General features: G+C 44.5%; 1 protein-coding gene across 2 annotated transcripts in view; it reads left to right on the plus strand.

Annotated features, from left to right (window-relative positions):
• The window catches only part of Mrrf (mitochondrial ribosome recycling factor), a 55283-nt gene that overhangs the window by 31702 nt on the left and 4755 nt on the right, over positions 1-18826 (plus strand). For both annotated transcript variants that reach the window (XM_034494486.2, XM_034494487.2), the window contains one exon: positions 10765-10924. In XM_034494486.2, the coding sequence (XP_034350377.1) occupies positions 10765-10924 (160 nt within the window). The remainder of the gene's footprint in view (positions 1-10764; positions 10925-18826) is intronic.

Consider the following 18826-nt stretch of genomic DNA (forward strand, 5'->3'; position numbering starts at 1 on the left):
CCGGGGACCATTCACACACAGTGATGGCCTTGGACTCTTGGACTGGGGCTGATGATGGCGTTGCTGAGAGGTGCATGGATGCTGGGTGAGTTTGAATGTTAGGGCCAGGGAGGTGACTCAGCAGCCAAGCTTGACAGCATTACGTTCATTCTTGGGATCCTTGTAGTGAGAGGAGAAAACCAACTCCTGAAAGTTGTCCACTGACCTCTACTTAACACACAACCACCCCTAATACACAAATAAGTTTTTAAAAAAAGACTTTTTTTTACTTTTTACTTTTTATTGATTCTTTGTGAATCTCACATCATGCTGTCTAATCCTGCTTATCTTCCAGTCCCTCTATATCTGCCCTCTGCCCTTGCAGCCCCTCAAAAGAAAACAAAAATTACAAAGTATAACCTTTTACCCAGACAGCTTTACTTGCAGATGTTCATTGGGATGAGTTACTGCTCTGGTTTGAGGCCTCTGGCTTCTGCGAGATATTGGATATTCTGTTGTTACCCTGTGTCATGGAGACTGTCCCCTTCATGCACCTCATCAGCTCATAGATGGGGTAGATGTTGGTTGAGGTGGGACAACGCTAAGCCCTGGATCTGGGCCTGAGTGGTTGGCAGGTGAGGGTCAGGGCCAGCTCTCCTGTGCCACCTCCAGCAAGGGGCAAGGCCAACTCTCCCTGGTCTATGCCACTATGGCCAGCTCTTCCAAACTGCCTCGGTGAGGGCCAGGGATAGCTCTTCCTTCTACAGGTAGCAGCGAAGAAGCCAGCTCAGCTCAGCCCTTGAAGATATTTACATGGCCCCAGGTGGCAGCCCAGACCCCAGTGTCCGCATGGCCTTTGGTGATATCATGGGCCACAGATATAGGACATTGACATAGAGCCCTTGCTGTAACAGGGCCACAGACCCAGACATGTCCTTCAAAGGCAGCATAGGCGTAGACATCATCGTGGCCTCAGATGGCAGCGCAAGCTACTTATATCAGGATGTGTTCCTCACCACCCTTGAATCTTCTCCATTCTGCTCCTCTTCATAGTGCACAAACTGGTCTGCTTTTCTTTCTCTCCCATCTCTCTAGCACATGCTTGCTCATTGTATCATTATAGTGGTGCCTGCCCATGCTGTTTGGTGGAAGGCTGGCTTCTCACATTTTGTTGTTGTTGTTGTTGTTGTTGTTTTTCGAGACAGGGTTTCTCTGTGTAGCCCTGGCTGTCCTGGAGCTCACTCTGTAGACCAGGCTGGCCTCGCACTCAGAAATCCGCCTGCCTCTGCCTCCCAAGTGCTGGGATTAAAGGCGTTCGCCACCACCGCACATTTTAATGGGAGGACTTGCCTGACACATATGAAGCCTTGGGTTCGATCCTCATCCAGCACTGCATTTTCCAAGGAATGGGGATTGAACAGAGCTTTGCACATGCTAGGCAAATGTTCTACCCCTGAACTTTATCCCTAGTTTCTCTAACATGGGAATATATCAATTTGGATTCTCCAAAAAACACACCAGGATGGGATTAGATGTGTGAGGGATGGGACTGAGAGACAGCAGGAGAAGACAGCCCAAATCTGACAGCAGGTCTAAACAGAAGTATAGGATGAAAGTTATGCAGCACAACTCCTGGGGTGATTCTGAGCAGAGGCTGTCCCTAGAGGGGTCCTACCCCTACCGTAGTCAGTTCTGTGTATGAACGGTGAGGTATTGGCCAGGAGTAGCTAGGGAGTCTGCTTAGGAATGATCTCAGCTGAATGTAATGGAAGGTCTCACTGTGGAGGCCAGGAGCTGTGGGCATCTCTGCTCCTCAGAGCCCATCCTGCGGAGGGCGGTCAGGGTGGTGTGCCCCTCCCACAGTAGCCGCCTTATCTGTCAAATGAGATAGTCAGTGGTTTGAGGAGTAATCAGGTATCATATGTGTGACTTCTTCCTTAGGGGCCTGAACAGGTACTCAGTATGTTGTAACTCTTTGTCTTTTGGTGAATTCATTCTCCCAGTTAAGCAATTCTTGGACACAGCTTTTTTTTTTTTTTTTTTTTTTTTTTTTTTTTTTTTTTTTTTTTTTTTTTTATTTCTTTCCTTTTAAATCCTGGTTATTTGGGAGTAAATCAAGGCTACTTTTACTTTTGCTTGCTGATTCTCTTCTAGTCTTGGGTGCTTTCTTTCCTCTTCATACTAACCCCTCTCCCAGCCTCATATGCGTGGCTTTTTTTTTCTTTGCTCTGCTTTTAGGGATGGGAGGAGTTGAGTCATTATGTTGTAATTATCTTGGAATTTAAGTTGCTCAGGAGCACCGTAGTTTGATTGTTAATAAGCACTTGGTTTATTCTTTGAATATGAATTACAGTGAATAAGACCCCTTGGAAGGTATAACCAAATAAGAAAGTCTAGTATAGAATTTATGTTTCTGGTAAAGCCAGAGATGCTAGCCATCCTCCCCACCCAGTGACCCATTCCCTCCCAATGCTTCTCATTGGGTATTTGCCAACATTAGCTCCCTCTGTTCCTCGGGACATTGGACGGGAGATCTGATGCCTTGCTGGCTTCCTCCTCCACTCCAAAATTCTGAGGCAACTGAAGGAGAATTCCTCCTAGAGTTAGACCAGAAAGTTTCCAAGATAACAAGAAGTCTCGGCTGCCTTTTCCTTGGGTTACCTTTCCCCATATACAAACACACATGATTTCTCCAGGAAGTTTGCCCATGACAACAGGCTAGATGAGGTGGGTAGGATGGTCCCCACCTTAGTTAGATGGGGAGGAGAGTTGCTATACAGCCAGGGAGAGCCGTGGCTGAGCTAGAGGGCAGCCCTAAGAAAACCAATATCAAAAGTGCTGTGTTCTTGGGCAGGATAATCCAGCTCTCTGAGCCTCACATACTCTGTGTATAAAACAGAATAATGACAACATTTACTCTTGTGACGTGTGTGTGTCTGTGTGTCTGTGTGTGTGTGTTTAGTAGAAGTGATACTTAGAATTTTGAATATTTTTTCTTCCTGGACTAGTAATGCGCAGTATAGTAGCTTTATAGAGATCCTGGTAGTTATAGTGAGTCGTGGCTCCCAGCCAGCTGTGTGATCACCAGGAAAGAGTGCTGTATTGCCAAGCTGTGGCCTGAAAGACTAGGTGTGTGAAGCAGTACATTTTCGAGTCAGGCTGTCTTCATTGGGTATTTGCCAACATTGGCAACATTGTCTTACAATGAGCTCATTAGAAACCCCCATCATAAGTCAGTATGAAGTGGGATTAACTGTTGTGGAGCCACCGGTTGCTTTGTTTATTTTGCACTATCCCTTCGTAGTTGTCTCATTTTGTTCCAGCTGTAGAAGTATCCTTTTGAAGTGCCTGTAGTACAGGCTACAGACGTGCGGGAGCTGGGGCTGGAAAGTTTGAGCCTTGGCCAAGGTCACAGATTAGTAAATGGAAGAGCCAGTCTTCAGGCTCGAACCCATCTGCTTCCGGAGTTCCTGTTCTGACGGTGCTATCTATTGTTCCGTTTAGTTTTGCCCCGGCTTTCTACCTCTTGTTACGGGGAGTGTGCATGATGGGCACATTCCAGGAAACATTAGTAAAGCATTTCATTATACAGCCTACACATATATAGACATTGGTAGTTCTGAAAGAAAAAGCAAGTCAGAAGGACGCCTGATGGTCTGACTTGGGCTTAGTGACTTTTGACCTTAGCAACTGCTGGGTCTCTCCCTGTGCTTCTGTGCCACCGTCCTCTGTCTGCCATTATTCAGGCCAGTTCAGCAAATTGCCTTTTCATGTTACGTATCTCAGCAGATCTTAATGTACGGCACACTCTTCAGCATAGCTGCTGGATTTGACTAACCAGTGGTGAGGAATGTAGTAGAACACCTGGAGTTCAGGACTCAGGCCACAGTGAACTCAGATTCTAGGTCTAGCAGGGACGTAGGCCTACTGCTTCATCTGAGCCTGCTTTATCTGAAGTGTTGTGACAGTCACTGAGTTAATACAGTAGGCACCAGCTTAGAGCTTGGCACTCGGAAAGAGCTCTGCAGGTGTCAGCATTACTGAAGCAGAAAAGACATTCGAGGCAGATGGTGAGGCAGATACAGTTGAGCGGTTCTCCCTGTCTCTTTGTCTTGCTCTAGTGTTTTCATACAGTCATGCCATCTTGTACATTTCCCTGTTTACTGTCTGCCTCTCCTTTGCTAGAATGTGAGTGCTTTGAGGAGAGGAAGAGCTCTGTGGATTTTATTCATCTATGTATCCCTAGCCCCAGGAACAGGGGTTAGCATATAGTAAGTCTAATAATAGGACCAGTGTTTGTGGTATAGATGAGTGTGAGCACCCACTGTGTGTACCCTGCTTCTTCCCAGTACTGTCGTGTATTATATAATACGTTCATAACAGTCCTTGGGACCTTTATGTTATCAACCCTGTTTTATAGATGAGAAAACCCCAGTCACAGAGCAAGGAAGTTTTTTGGCTCTCTGTGACTAGTGTCACACTGTGAGTAAGTGTAGGGCTGGTTCATCTTTCTCCAGAACCTAAGCTTGTACCACTGAGCTGCTGTTCTTCAGTAAAAGACAGCACCTTTTGGGTTCTTTCCCTTTGTGGTGCTAGGTGTGGAAACTAGGGCCTTACACATGCTTGGCAAATGCTCTACACTGACTTATACCCGGGCCGTCCATCGTCTATTCTTTAGGTTATTGACAACTTAAAGGATTTGCAGTTCAGTGCCCGCATGTGCTTTCCTTAACCAGCATCTACCATTTGGTCTTTGTGGAAGACAGTGTTTTAAAAACATTTCCTTACATTGCGTATGGCCTGTATGTCACAGCACATGTGTGGAGGTCACAGGAAACATCAGGCATTGGTTCTCACCTTCAATGTGTGATCCCAGGAATCACATTCAGTCTTGGCAGTAAGTGTACTTACCGGCTGAGCTATCTTAATGTCCAGAAGACAACATTTTTACCCTCCGCATCCTCACTCTTATTTTTAATAAATGAGAAAGTAATCGTGGATAATGTTTATGAGTGCATCCCTTTGTACCATCATATTTCTCCAAATAATCCAGTTAATAAGTATAGTTAGATGTGTCTGACAGGCAGAGAAACTGAGACAGGCTTAGACATGAAACATCTGGACCTCAAACCCCACTGGTATCCTCAGAGACCTGCCTCAAGTGCTCTGCCAGATGACAGCTGCAGAGGAACAACCAGTGTCGTGGTAACCAGACTGCGACAGAGCAGAGGTTAGAGAGGCCTGGTCTCACTTGTCCACCATACCTGTGCTCGTGTGTGTGCGTGTGTGTGTGTGTGTGTGTGTGTATGTGTGCGCGCGTGTGTGTGCGTGTGTGTGCGTGTGTGCATGCGCGCATGTGCGCGCGTGTGCGTGTATGAGCTTCAGCAAGTGTTTGTTCCACTTAGTGCAGGGCTTGGGTTCCAGTCCTTCCTGGCTGACTGAGGAGAAGATGAGTGACTTACAGGAGACCATTCAGCTGGGAGTTGGAGTTGGGACTTCTGACCTCTCTCTTTTTTCTTTCTGTTAGCATAGGTGGTTGGAATCCTTCTCAAGTGTATGATTCTCTTTGATCTGATGTCTTTATGAGACATTAATGTATGTAAGATGAGTTAATGGGAGGGGTGGGGTAGGATACTTAGAAGCATAGGAAATCTGGCCGGGCTACACAAACAAAAACATTTCCTTCAGGGCTTGAAGCCCCAAAGCATTGAGTAGCTCATACCAGCAAACAACGAAGCCGGGCATGTGTTTGCTACTGATTGCAGGTCTGTTCTCCTGCTAGAGGGAAGTCTCCCAGCTACCCAGTGAGGGGGGTGACACGCTCTCTGGAATTGTCAGAGATGTGTTTTGATATGCTGTTCCCTAGAACTGCAGTTGTCTTCTTAGTGTGCTACCTCTGCTGTTGGAGCAGAAGTCATGGTTTCTGCCGCCCATTGCCTTCTGCTGCCCTTTCCTCCTGGTTTTTTTTTTTTTTTCTTTTCTTTTCTTTTCTTGGTAGTACTGAGTGTTGAACCCAGGACCTCCCACATGCTAGAGCCAGTGCCCCACCATTGAGCTATGTCCCAGCCCTCTTTCTACTTCTTGTTTTGAGACAGGGTCTCACAAAGTTGCCCAGACAGGCCTTGAACTGACTCTGTAGTCCAGGAAGGCCTTGAACTTGGCAGCCCTCTTGCCTTAGCCTCCCAGGTAATGGAGATTCCAGGCTGTGCCACCGGCTCGGCCCTCTGTTCTCCTTTGCTGCTCTTCATTGACTCTGTGGCCAAAGCTTTAAGGAATCAAACCCTTTCCCAGTGTTTTCTCCCTCACCACTCATATCCTACTGTCCCTGAGCCTTGGAGACGCTGTGGTTAGAGTAATTAGTGCAGCCACCCTGTGTAGCACTCCTGCAGTGCATATGTGCTGGCAATGTGCCAAGCCCTTGCCACCCAGCATTTCATTAATCCGTGCATCCTTCTCTTAGTAACAGCCACACTCTTTCTAAGCATGAAGAAACTGAGTTTGGAGAAGTTGAGTATTGTATGGAGTCCACTTCTAGGCTTAAAAGCACATCTTTCTGCATTTAATGCCACCTTTTAAGTGACCAAAAACATCATAAGTGGGTTTTGCTGTAATGACCCAACTCAACAGGGATTTCCCTGAATAACTTCGTACATGTGTCCCATTTGGTAGAAACAATGGGAAGTATCATTTCAGCCAGTGGGTTTCAATGTGTTGGTTACCAGTGGGGCATGCCCTCTGCTTATTGTTCATGGGAACATGCTCAAGGAATTTTGCAGGAAGGCCCCCATCCAGGATGTTACTGGAAGACCTGCCTGGCGGAGTTTGTACAAACAAAGTATGACCCTGCCAGCTCAGCCAAAACCCCTGCCTCCGTGCTGGGAGTCTCTGTGACCCTATCGGAAAAGGCTGCTGTCTCCATCACCCAGCCAAGAGGCTGCTGCACTACAGGGTGGGTCTCCAGCTTCCCCTCCTTAGATATGGTATACACATTGTTGTCTATATAAAATACAGGTCTAGTTGGGTTCCTTTGCCTCCTGAGCCAACTTTTGTGGTGTTTCATGTTGTTTGTAGAAACAGTTTGCTAGGGCTTCTCTCCTTTTTTTTTTTTTTTTTTAAAAGGTGAGCCAGGCTGTGGTTGTACATGTCAGAGAGTTATATATACACACATAGTTCCTGGGAACCATTCTGCTTCCTGTCTCTGCCTCTGGCTGCTTTAGAAGCCTTACATAGATGGAGTCATACAATGTGTGTCCATTTGAGTTGGCGTGTTTCACTTGGATTTGTCCATGTGTATATGTGTCAGAAAGATAATCGTCTTGAAGGCTAAATAGCATCTGGCCCAGTATGACATTATAGGGCTTGTGTGGTCTCTCACCTGTCAGCCCTTCCAGCCTCCTCTTTTTGGATAGTCTTTGCTCCCGCTTTCTCCATTCTGGTCACATTGCCTTTCTTGAGTCTCCGGGAATGGACCAGGCATGCCTCTTCTGCAGTGTTTGTCAGCCAGCACAGGATGGAGAATGGGGTATAAGGGACTCAGCCATTGCTTGAGAAACAAATGTGCACCAGTTTAGAGTGGCCACTCAGGCACCTGGAATACAAACACGAGTACACTCCCAGAGTCCCATGAATGTGAGCTGCAGATGATCAGATGTATATTAATCATTGGACTGGAAAAGGATTAGGGTATTTCCATAATATAATGTGGTATGTTTCTTTTTCTAAAACAGATGTGCCCTCGTTGCTTCATGAGGAAATAATGAAATGTGTTTGATTAAGACATCCATAGCACTCTGATGTATCTGAGGCTACCGTGTGCTGCTGTCTCTTGGTGCTCTGTGTTTGCTGTATCTGCTTCTCTGAGTTGCTCTCTGAGATGTCTTTTTTCATCTTCTTTGATGTAAGGAAACTGAAACTCAAGGATGAAGTCACTTTCTCGTGGATGACTGTCTTCTGGGTGACAGAGATGGCAATAAAATGGGGCTGTGTGCTCTGTATTTGCTCACAGTACAAGCTCAGTGTCCGTCAGCGCATCTGCCCTTCTTCCCATTGGTGCTTCCTCTGCACAGTATCCGAAGCTCCTCTCACCTCCTTCCTCATTCTTACTCCTTTCCCTTATACATTTTATGACAATTGGCTGTGTGTATGAGTCCTAACATAAATGTTGACAATGTTAGTAGTAGCTATACATTGCTACCCTTAGAAACTGATATTAATGGTGGTAATATAACATTTGTGTAAAGTATAATGTATTAAGGCAATGATTATATATATCCTTTTATTATTATTATATATCTCCTTTTATTCATGAGCATTTTTTTAAGTCCCAGCTCATGGTTTTTTAAATGTGTGGCTTTTTTCCTTCCATTTGAAATATAAACAAAGCAGTGAAAAGTTAGTTAGCTTTCTTTATTAAAGGTTTCTCAGCAGTGGGATACCTATCGCAAATTATGAATGAAACACAAGATTGAAGTCCTTCAAGATCATCTTTGGAGAGGTTGAAGACGTTTCTTCCGGCCTTCGCTCCTTTTCTTTTCTGCCCTCCTAGTATTTCATCAGGATTAGGTTTTTTGAATCAGCGGATCAAGTTTTAATTTTCCTGTTCCTTTCTTACACTGACATATGCTTTGGCAAAACAAAAAAGAGACCTAAACATGTCAGCATGATTTTTGTTCAGTGAATTAAAAACCATAAAAGTAACAAGATCAGATCCAAATCCCTAAACTCCTGACATGGTGGTTTTGTCCTTTTCAGCCCCAAGCTTCATATTACAACTTTGAAAGCTTTCTGCCTGGAAGCAAAAGTTCATGATTTATTTGAAATAGATTACAAGGATACAGGCCAGAAAGAACTAGGTTTGAATCCCAGTCCAGTCACTGAAGCTCATAGCCAGTCACTTACCATCTCTGAGACTCAGTTTCTTTTTTTGGGAAGAATGGGACTCTTAATTTGAGGAGAGGTTTGCAGGGAGTTAGTGAGGTCACTAACTCAGCTGGCTGCCTTGTCTTCAGAGGTCACCTTTACTTAAAATTCTTTGTCGTGGGAGAAAGTCGTATGTAGAAGCCTTGACGTATTTAGCATATACTCTCGCTGGTGTGCACTGAGCATGTTCCCAGATCTTGGGACTGTACTTCCTCAGTTTCTTCAGGATTGTTGATCTGAGGCAAAGAAGCATTGCCAATCATGTCACTTCAGAGCAGAGCATTTTGTTATAATAAATCAACCAGTGGCTTTTGAGACAGGCCACTCCAGGTTTGATGACACATAATATACCAAACTATGGCTGGGTCTGGCAGTGTATGTCCAATGATCATAGCACTTAGGAGACTGAAGCTGGAAGACATAATTTCAGAGTGAGAATGGGTGTGTCACTTGTAGTGAGACTGTCACAAAAACCCCAAAACAGCAACAAAGATTCTGAACTCTGCTGGACCTCATTTTCTTCACATACAAAAATGGGGTTTGTGCTGGCCAGTACTATGTTGATTTGACACAAGCTAGAGTTACTGGAGAGAAGGGAGCCTCAATTGAGAAAATGCCTCTATACAATTGGGCTGTAGGCTAGCCTATAGGGCATTTTCTTATTTAATGATTGATGGGGACCACAGTTGGGCTGGTGGTCTTGGGTTCTATAAGAAAGCAGGCTGAGCAAGCCATGGTGAACAAGCCAGTAAGCAGAACCCCTTCATGGCCTCTGCACCATCTCTTAACTCCAGGTTCCTTCCCTGTTTGAGTTCTTACCCTGATTTCCTTCAATGATGAACAGTGATATGAAAGTAAGGACAGCCTCTGAAGACAAAGCAGCCAGCTGAGTTAGTTCAACGTTTTTATACACATTTCCTTATTCCATTTAATTTCCTCAGGTCGAGGAACATGTGTTCCTGCTTGTGCCTGTGAGCAAGAGACAGAGCGGTGGTGAGTGGACTTAGTGACCTGCCACGCTTAGACATTCTTCTATTGAGCTACTGCTCCTCTGTGGCCCTTCTTTCTCCACAGTGCTCACACAACAATTCTCACACTCTGACAAATGTCTGATTTCTTCAGGAGTGGGATGAAGTCCTGCTGTCCTCATCCCAACCCATTACCTCAGCTCCTAGCCCTTGGTATTTACAAGACGGAGAAAGAAAGGCAGGACATTTATGCTGGGCTGTGTTGTAGGTTGTCATGGCGATTCAGTGGGAACTAGGAACTGCCATGTGTAGTCAGATGCCTTTCTTTGTGGTTTACACTTGTTCTTATGATGAGGGTGCTGATAATGTAAACTGACAGTTATCTGAGTTTGGCATGCTTTTAATCCCAGCACTAGGAAGGCAGAGGCAGTCGGATCTCAGTTTAAGGCTAGCCTGGTCTATAGAGTGAGTTTTAGGATGGTCTTGAGATACAACAGAGAAACGCTATCTGGAAAAAAAAAAAAAAACAAAATAAATAAATTAAATCAGATGAGTCCTATGTTCCTCCTACCCGGTAGACATTAGACAACTGTCCCGTAGACAGATGGGAATTTCGAGGAGAAGGCATGTCTGCATCTTGTAAGTAGCTTGGTTGAATTTTGACTTGGGTCTGCCTAGTCTCTCTAGTTCCTTAGTGTCTCTTCCTTTTACCAGATAACTCACCAGGACTAAACGTGTCCATTGACATCTGTCAGCAGTGTGAAGGTCACGAGCTGGCAGGTCAGAGTTGTAGGCTATTGGGCTAGTGAACAGAATAGTATGAAGTTCTTGGCTGGAGGTCAGTGTCTTACTTGACGAAAGAATAGTTTTGTTGAACTTGTGTGTGTGTCTTTTTCAGAGTAACCAGGGAACACAGAGAAATGCTGGTAAAACTGGCCAAACAGAACACCAACAAGGCCAAAGAAAATTTACGGAAGGTTCGCACTAATGCAATGAATAAACTGAAGAAGTCAAAGGACAGAGCCTCGGAGGACACCATCAGACTCATCGAGAAACAGGTACTGTTGCCCACAGATGGAGCATCTGTGTACCTCCCCCACGGAACCTGTGTGCTCATGCCTGACGCAGTCAGAATGCTCTGGTCATTTAACTCACACGATCAGCACCACGTCTCTGTTCTGAGACAAGCCCAGTGTCAGACCCTGGAAGGATCCACAGATAAGGTCCTTGATCGTTGCTAGGCTCTGTGCTGGGCACTGTTTCATTTACCCTCATTACTACAGGAACAAGTTAGAGGCTGCAGGCGTAGCTCGGTGCCTTTGCTCCCAAGGCCCTGGGTCCAGCCCCCATTGCTTAAACAGCAGCACAGCAGAGCTGTAAGGGACAGTGAGGAGGACAATCCAAGGAAGCTTGGACCTCTGCAAGCTCTCTTGCTCACAGTAGTAGAAACGGAATCCAAACCTATGTAAACGACCCTAGAACTACTTGCTTTGCTTTCTGGCTGCCAAGGAGTGGGCAGCTATGTTCTCTGTGTGCTGAGTGCTGGTATTCTTGGAGGGAAGAGGTGAGAAACCAGGGACCAGGTAGCTCAGCGTGTGCAGAGGTGTGGTGTCTACAGTTTCCATTTGGACATGCAGGGCTCTCTGTTTCTTTCTTTCTTTTTTCTTTCTCTTTTATTTCTTTTTTTGTTTTGTTTTTTATTTTTTGAAATATGGTTTCTCTGTGTAGCCGTGGCTGTTTTAGAACTCACTCTGTATACCAGGCTGGCCTTGAACTCACAGAGATCCACCTGTCTCTGCCTCCCAAATGATTGGATTAAAGGTATATCCCACCTTTGGTCCTGCAGGTCTTAATCCTAGGATGAGTCTAGGCAGTAAGAAAACAGAGTGGCCACATCGTGAAAGGTTTTATATACCAGAGCGAGGAGTTTGGATGTGAACATGTCCAGAGCATCTCACATCGGGCTACACATCTGTGTCACTTAGCAGTAGCCACAGTAATAGTGCATACCTAGCTACCCAAAATGGGGTGATTTAGGAAATCCACATCATTCCGTATTCTCCTTTGTGTGGGGAAGCTGGATGTAGCTGCTCCAGTTCGGGCTCAGCTTCACGTCACAGGTCTGGCTCAAGTGTGCTTTTTTTGTTTGTTTTGTTTTGTTTTTTGAGACAGAGTTTCTCTGTGTAGTCCTGGCTGTCCTGGAACTCACTCTGTAGACCAGGCTGGCCTTGAACTCAGCCTCTGCCTCCCAAGTACTGGGATTAAAGGCGTGTGCCACCACCGCCCAGCTCAAATGTGCTTTATGTATCTCACAATCTCCAGAGTCAACAAGTGTCCAGAACATCCTTTCTTGGCAACAGCAGGTCCCAGGCCTCTAAGTCCAACCATCTAAGCTCATTTTAAGGACCCATTCTTGCCCCTTCCCATTGGCTATGAATAACATTGTTGCCAAGAAGCATATACTTACTTCATAGAGACCTGAAGGGTGTGTGTGAAAAGTTGATGAATAATACTTTACCCTTAGGAAAAATGAAGGTGTCTGGGACTTAGGGAGGTGATTCAGTCAGGAACATATTTGCTGTACAGGAATAAAGACTTGAGTTAGATCCCTCAGAACCCACATGAAAAGCTGATTGTGGAGGGCTTGCTTGTAATCCCAGCAGAGGGTTTAGAAGGATTCGGAGATAGGAACCCTGGGCCTCACTGGCCAGACATTCCAGCTGAAAGTGAGCTCCGGTTCAGTGAGAGACCCTGACCCAAAATTCAAGATGGAAAGTGATTGATAAACAAGACATGGTCTTCACATTTGTGTGCACATATGTACACTTGTACCCATCCCCTGTATCTGAGGCCTGTTCCAGATTCTAGGTCAGTGAATCTGGAATGGTACCTGGGGATTTTTAGCTGCTTCCCAGGTAGTTCTCATACAGTGACTATCTTAAAAGACCTCATATTTCAGACAAAGAGATCAATCACATGTATGCTTATGAAAAGTAGCTGATGACCAGATAGACACTAGAGGGCAAGATTGAAGACAGGAAGGGGACTTTATCAGAATTTAGAAGGTGGACTGAGTAATATTCAGTGTCAAACGAAGTGTTTCATAGGCCCCAAAGCTGCTGTGTGCACAATGGAAGCATCATGTTAGGAGTTGAAAAAGAGATGGGGTACAGTGGGGTGTGAAAGAAGAAGAAGCAGGTAGAGCAAGAGGGGTTGGGGCTGGAGGAGGCATGGAATGAGTCACTACCCTCATTTTGAATCAATAGTTAGTATTCTGGTGATAGGTCAGCCAGCAATCTTCTGGGGGAATTTTGATTCCTGAGTATTGCTCCTATATTTTCTGATTTAGTATATTGCCTAGAAATGTTTTTTTTTTTTTTTAAGATTTTTAACATTATTTTTACATGTGTGTTTAGGTGACGGATATACATGTGAGTGCAAGTGCCTCCAAAGTCCAGAAGAGGGTATCAGATCCCCTGGGGTTGGGGTTGAAGTTGCAAAAGCACCTGATAGAGGTGTTGGGAACTGAACTTGGATCCTCTGCAAGAGTAGTGAGAGCTCTGAACTGCTGAGCCACTTCTCTAGCTTTGAAGCATGTGGTTTAAATGTTTCCCTGATAATTCTGCAAACACATACTGTGAAAGAAGGACCAGAAGCATGTGTGCAAAAGGAAAAGCCATTCTGCAGTTGCTGTCCTGTGACCTTAGAAAGGTTACCTGACCCTTGGGTCTGCTTTTCCTATAAAAGGCTTCGGTAATTTCTGCCCTGAAAAGGCTCCTGGGATGTTAGAAGGTGCTGTTAGGATGCCTAGCATTTAAATCCTCTTGCTTTCTACCCTCCTGTGTTTGCTCAAAGGGACATTCATAGGTTAGGCTATCTCCCCAAGGAGAGCCAGCTCTTCCTTGATATCCTAGGGGATTCCATCTCTGCAGTAGACACAGGGCCTTTGTGTGTTCCTGGTAGTAGGCTGCGTGGACCTCCCAAGCTGCCAGACTGCTCTCCTCATTCAGCAAGTTGGAGTCTGCCTTAGAGACTCCATGCTTGAAGAGTCCATGCAGAGTCCATGCTCCTTGAAGAAGGAAGAATGATCAGATAATCAGCATTCTTGTTAAAACATGCTTGACAGAGACCTCGCCAGAAGCCTTCTCGCTGCCACTGGCTGCCCATCCTTTTCAGACTTCTTTCCAGTGTTTTCTATTGTTTGTTATTCTTTCAAAGTGAAAATCCTCTGTTCTTCTGTTACTTAGCTGATGCCTGGTTACTGTGAGACAGAGTGAAGTCACTGATGTCTCAGTTGAGCAGAGGTGACCATTGTCAACATCTCAGCGGGCTCCTGCAGGCTGTGAAATCTCACCTTGAACACTGTGTTGTGCTCTCTCAGTGTAAGGGTTTGTGGTGAGCATATGCCATTTCCATGTTAATTCTTAACCTTGTTAACAACCTCCATACAGCTGTGTGTTTGAAGTTTGGGTAGGAAAACAGTTGGAGGCAGCCTTGTGCACTCTGCTCCGTGCGCCTTTCTCCTTTTGGACAGCACCAAGGGGGGGGGGGGGGTTGCGCCAGTGCTTATGTTTTGCCTTATATAATTAATGCTGCTAGCTGACTGTTCCTTCAACTGTTTAAATTTTGTATTTGCTACTTTTGTTATTAACTATCAAAGTAATATCTGCTCCTCATAAGAATGTAAAATGTAAAGACTATTTAACAGTTTGGAGGAGAATCACCCCATAAATGCACAGTGTGGAGATGTCACTCAGCATTTTGAAATAGTCCTTTTCTTTTCTTCAGTACATAGTTTTTTGTTTTTTGTTTTTTGTTTTTTGGGTTTTTTGTTTTGTTTTGTTTTTTATGGTTTTTTGAAACAGGGTTTCTCTGTGTAGCCCTGGCTGTCCTGGAACTCACTCTGTAGACTAGGCTGGCCTTGAACTCAGAAATCCACCTGCCTCTGCCTCCTCAGTACATAGTTTTAGACAATATTGAGTATGTGGTATATATAAACTTTTAAGTCCATGTTTAATTTCTCATTTGTTATTAAAGGCACTAGCTGTTTCTGTGTTTGGAAAAATTTTGCAAATGGCCACTTGTCATGGCTGCTAAATAGTTTATCTTGTCATATGCAGAATCGTCTCTTAGAAGCTCTGCTTTTAGATATTTTTACTTTAAAAATCTTGTTTAATTTTTTTTAAAAAATTATATTAGCAAGGTTACAGTGAATATCTTCTTTATAAATCTTTATATTTTCTTGGCATGCTAAGTGTAGATTAGTGAATAGAAAAATGCATTGGTTGCTTATGTCTTGTCTCCTCAGTGCTGGGGCTTGAACTGAGAACCTTGTATACGCTTTGTAAGTGCTGTACCAGTAACCTCTGCCCCAGCCCATAAATGCACTATTTTTAGGGTTCTTAATATATCTTTTCTAAGTCACTTCAAGCTTTTAGAGTAGAAGTGTCTCCAGCGCACGTGCATGGTTTCCTTTATGTACCTGAGGTGGGACTCATAATCCTCTTGCCCAGGTCTTCTGAGTGCTGGGTCACAGGTGTGCACTACCATACCCAGATTCTTTTACCTCTTACTGGGTCCAAACATTTAAACTGAAGGGCTTTTTTGTTGTTTTTTTGTTTTGTTTTGTTTTTTTTTATGGGACATTACCTTGCTGTGTAGCCCTAGCTGGCCTAGCACTCGTTATGTAGTCCCGGCTAGCCTCAGATTCATCGTAGTTCTTCTTAGTCTCCTGAGTCCAAGGATTGCAGGCATGTGTAACATGAGTTTACAACTTGTTTGTCTTTACTTTTACACTCTGGAGAAATGGGTTTTTTTAAATATATTTTTAAAATAACCTTGATTATAAAAAGCATTCCACACTAAAATTAACCAGACTAAAAGTCTGTATATCTCACTGAACTTGTGTATAGATAGACTAGCCATTCTAGGGGCTGGGAAGATGCTCCACAGCTAAGAGCACTAGCTGCTTTCCCAGAGGTTCTGCTCCCAGCAGCCACATAGGGGGTGACTCACAACCACCTATAACTCCAGCCCCAAGGGATCTGACACCCTTTCTGGGCAGCAAGCACGTACATGGTGTACAGACATACAGACAGACACCTGTCAGTTTTGTTTATTAAGGCCATCCTATGTGTCCTGCTTTACATTGGACTTTACATTTTTACTGTTGAATTTATTTTTACCTACCTATCCACCACCATGACAGAATTGGAACTGAACAAACCATTAACCTTATATCCTCTTTCAAAATTCATTTGTATGTTTTTGTTACTATAAATCTTTATAGCTTTCATAGAGGATAGTGTGACAGATGCCTAAAACCCTGTATTTTTGATTTTTGACTTATCTAAAAGTCATTGTCTTTTCTTTTAGATAGTCAATATCTAAAAGAAATTGTCAACCCTAATCAGTGGGGCTGTGTGTGTCATTAGTGTGCTATGTATAATAATAGAAAAACTAGAAACCAAGTTTCTGAAAAATTTTTATGTCCATTGGATTATATTAATTGAAAACTATATAGAAGTTTAAAAACATATTTCATTGATATAGGCATTTTAGAATTACCTATTTACTTACTTTTGGAGGGGGGAAGGGTTTTTCTGTTTAATTCTTGGCTGTCCTGGAACTCATTTTGTAGACCAGGCTGGTCTAGAACTTAGAGATCTACCTGCCTCTGCCTCCCAAATGCTGGTATTTAAGGTGTGCACTACCACTGCCCAGATGACTTTAGTATTATTTTTAAATAGTGGACTATACAGTAACATTACAATTACATTTTTTATAAAGAAAAATTGTGACAGGAGAGATGGCTCAGTCATTAAGAGTACCCAGGTTCAAATACCATCTATAGCTTTAGTTTCAGGGGATCTGACCTCTGGGCACCAAGCATGTGTGTGGTGCACATATTCATACACACACAAAATACTCACATATAAAATGAAATTAGTAAGTCTAATAAAAAAGTTTTAAAGATACGTAGGCATACAAAGATTGGCACTCAGTCTTTGTAATACTTTGTAATTATCAAAGTATTCAGTGATGAGATCTGAACAGCCTTTTATTTTATGAAGTTGACCTTCTCCTTTTAAATTATTTTCAAAATTCTTTAGAGACCAGATTCTCATGAGATATTTTATAACAATATTTCTTTCATCTTTGGTGTATACGATTGAAATGATTGGTTCTGTCTCAGTCATTGTGTCTGCCCCCAATTCCCTTAGCCCTGAGCCCAGGCAACTCTGCTGCAGGATCAAGATGTTCCTGCTCGGGACTCTTGACATCTGCCAGCCTGCTGTGGTACCTTCACTTCAGTTTGCCATAAATGGGCCTGCTGAACATTAAAGCTTTTGGCAGAAACCACCAGTGACTCTGGCCAAGATCCTTTCACTGCTGTCTTTCTCTGTGAAGCAGCACTCTGAAATGAAGGAAGCCAGCGCTGGTGCGGCTAAAGGAAGGGAGGGCTCCTGCAGGCAGGAGGCAGACAGGGCTAGACCTGGTAAGGCCAGCCTCATGAAGGATGGCTTGTGCAGGCCTGCCTGGAGCTGTGCTCTGTGCTCCTGTGAGCCCCTTCTCTGTCCCTGCCTTCCTTCCATTTTCCTGAACTTGTAACCAGCAGACACAGTGGTGCGGGGGCTGGGGGCTGAGGGTGCTGATGTCATTTACTTTTATAAAGCAAGGCCTGAGAGAATGGTTCTTGCTTTGGAGTCAGGCATTCGGACTTTATCTCTTTGCCTTCCCAGCTGTGGAAGTGAGCAAATGGCTTTGCTCATCTGTGAGCCCCTGCGCTCACCTGTCAGGTGGGACAGTCTGTGCCCACCATACAGGAGTGACAGGAGGACCAGCAGACAGGCACAAGGGCTTAAATGTGACTAGTGTGTGATGTTCCTTTATAATGGTCACTGTTAACCCACTCTGGTTCCCAACCTTGTGATTTTAAAGAAAATGGAACTGACCCTTTGAGTGACCTTACCCGATGTGGCTGACTGAGGAAGGAGTAGGCTAGGTGCTATGGAGCACGGTTGTCAAACTGGCCACCAGGAGCCACGGCATGTCACATAAACAGTGGGCAGAGCAGAGTGGGCAGAGCAGTCTCACCCAAATAACCTTGGCTTAGTCCTCTGTTGAATGGACACAATAACTGTTCTGTCTACTTTATAGGGGTAATGTGAGATGGTCAGATTTCAATAAATGAGTTAACAGAAACATTTTATACAATGCCACTGCTAGATAAAAACATGCTAAAGGAGACAGCATTTCACATGTTGTGTGGAGTGTTAACCAGTGCCTGTCATGTAGTAAGTACTCAGCAGTCGGAGCTGGCAGGGTGACATTAATCATCAGTCTTTAAAGTCAGACATGAGAATGGTGAGCCTGCAGGTGGACTGTTCCCAAGGGCCTTTGTACCTCTTAGCTGTAAAGAGTGAATAGATACTCTTGTTGATGGATTAGCTTGTAGGTGGTCAGAAAGTGGTGGTAAAAGTCACAGTAACACAGCCAGCATTTGCATAGGATAACCAGATTGTTGCATGTTTGTATAGTCTTGTTTTTACTAAACTGCTAACTAAGGAGAAGGGACTAGCACCCTCAGTTTGATGGGTGAAGACACAGACTTAGAGTGGAAATGTCACTTGTTCCTCTTCTCCCGTGTTATCAGATTGTTAGCTTGGGCCTTCCTCTCAATTTCTCAGTTCTTCTGCCCTCGGCTGGCCCAGGCTGGCAGCCTGAGTGCTGTGTTGCTAGGCACTGCTCCTGGCCTACACAAGGCAGCTCCAGGGACAGTGGCATCTCAGACAGTTGACCCCAGAGGAGGGAACAAGCTGCCATTCTGAATCTAGCCACTCTTCCAGAGGACTGGCAGCCCCAGGAGCTGTGCTTTTCCAGCTGAAAGCTGGGCAGCTTTTAGCATGGTGAGGGCTTGGCTGCTTTCCTGCCTGGGACCAATTGCTGCAACTCCTTTT

This window comes from Arvicanthis niloticus, chromosome 2, assembly GCF_011762505.2.
Source record: "Arvicanthis niloticus isolate mArvNil1 chromosome 2, mArvNil1.pat.X, whole genome shotgun sequence".
Lineage (NCBI taxonomy): Eukaryota > Metazoa > Chordata > Mammalia > Rodentia > Muridae > Arvicanthis > Arvicanthis niloticus.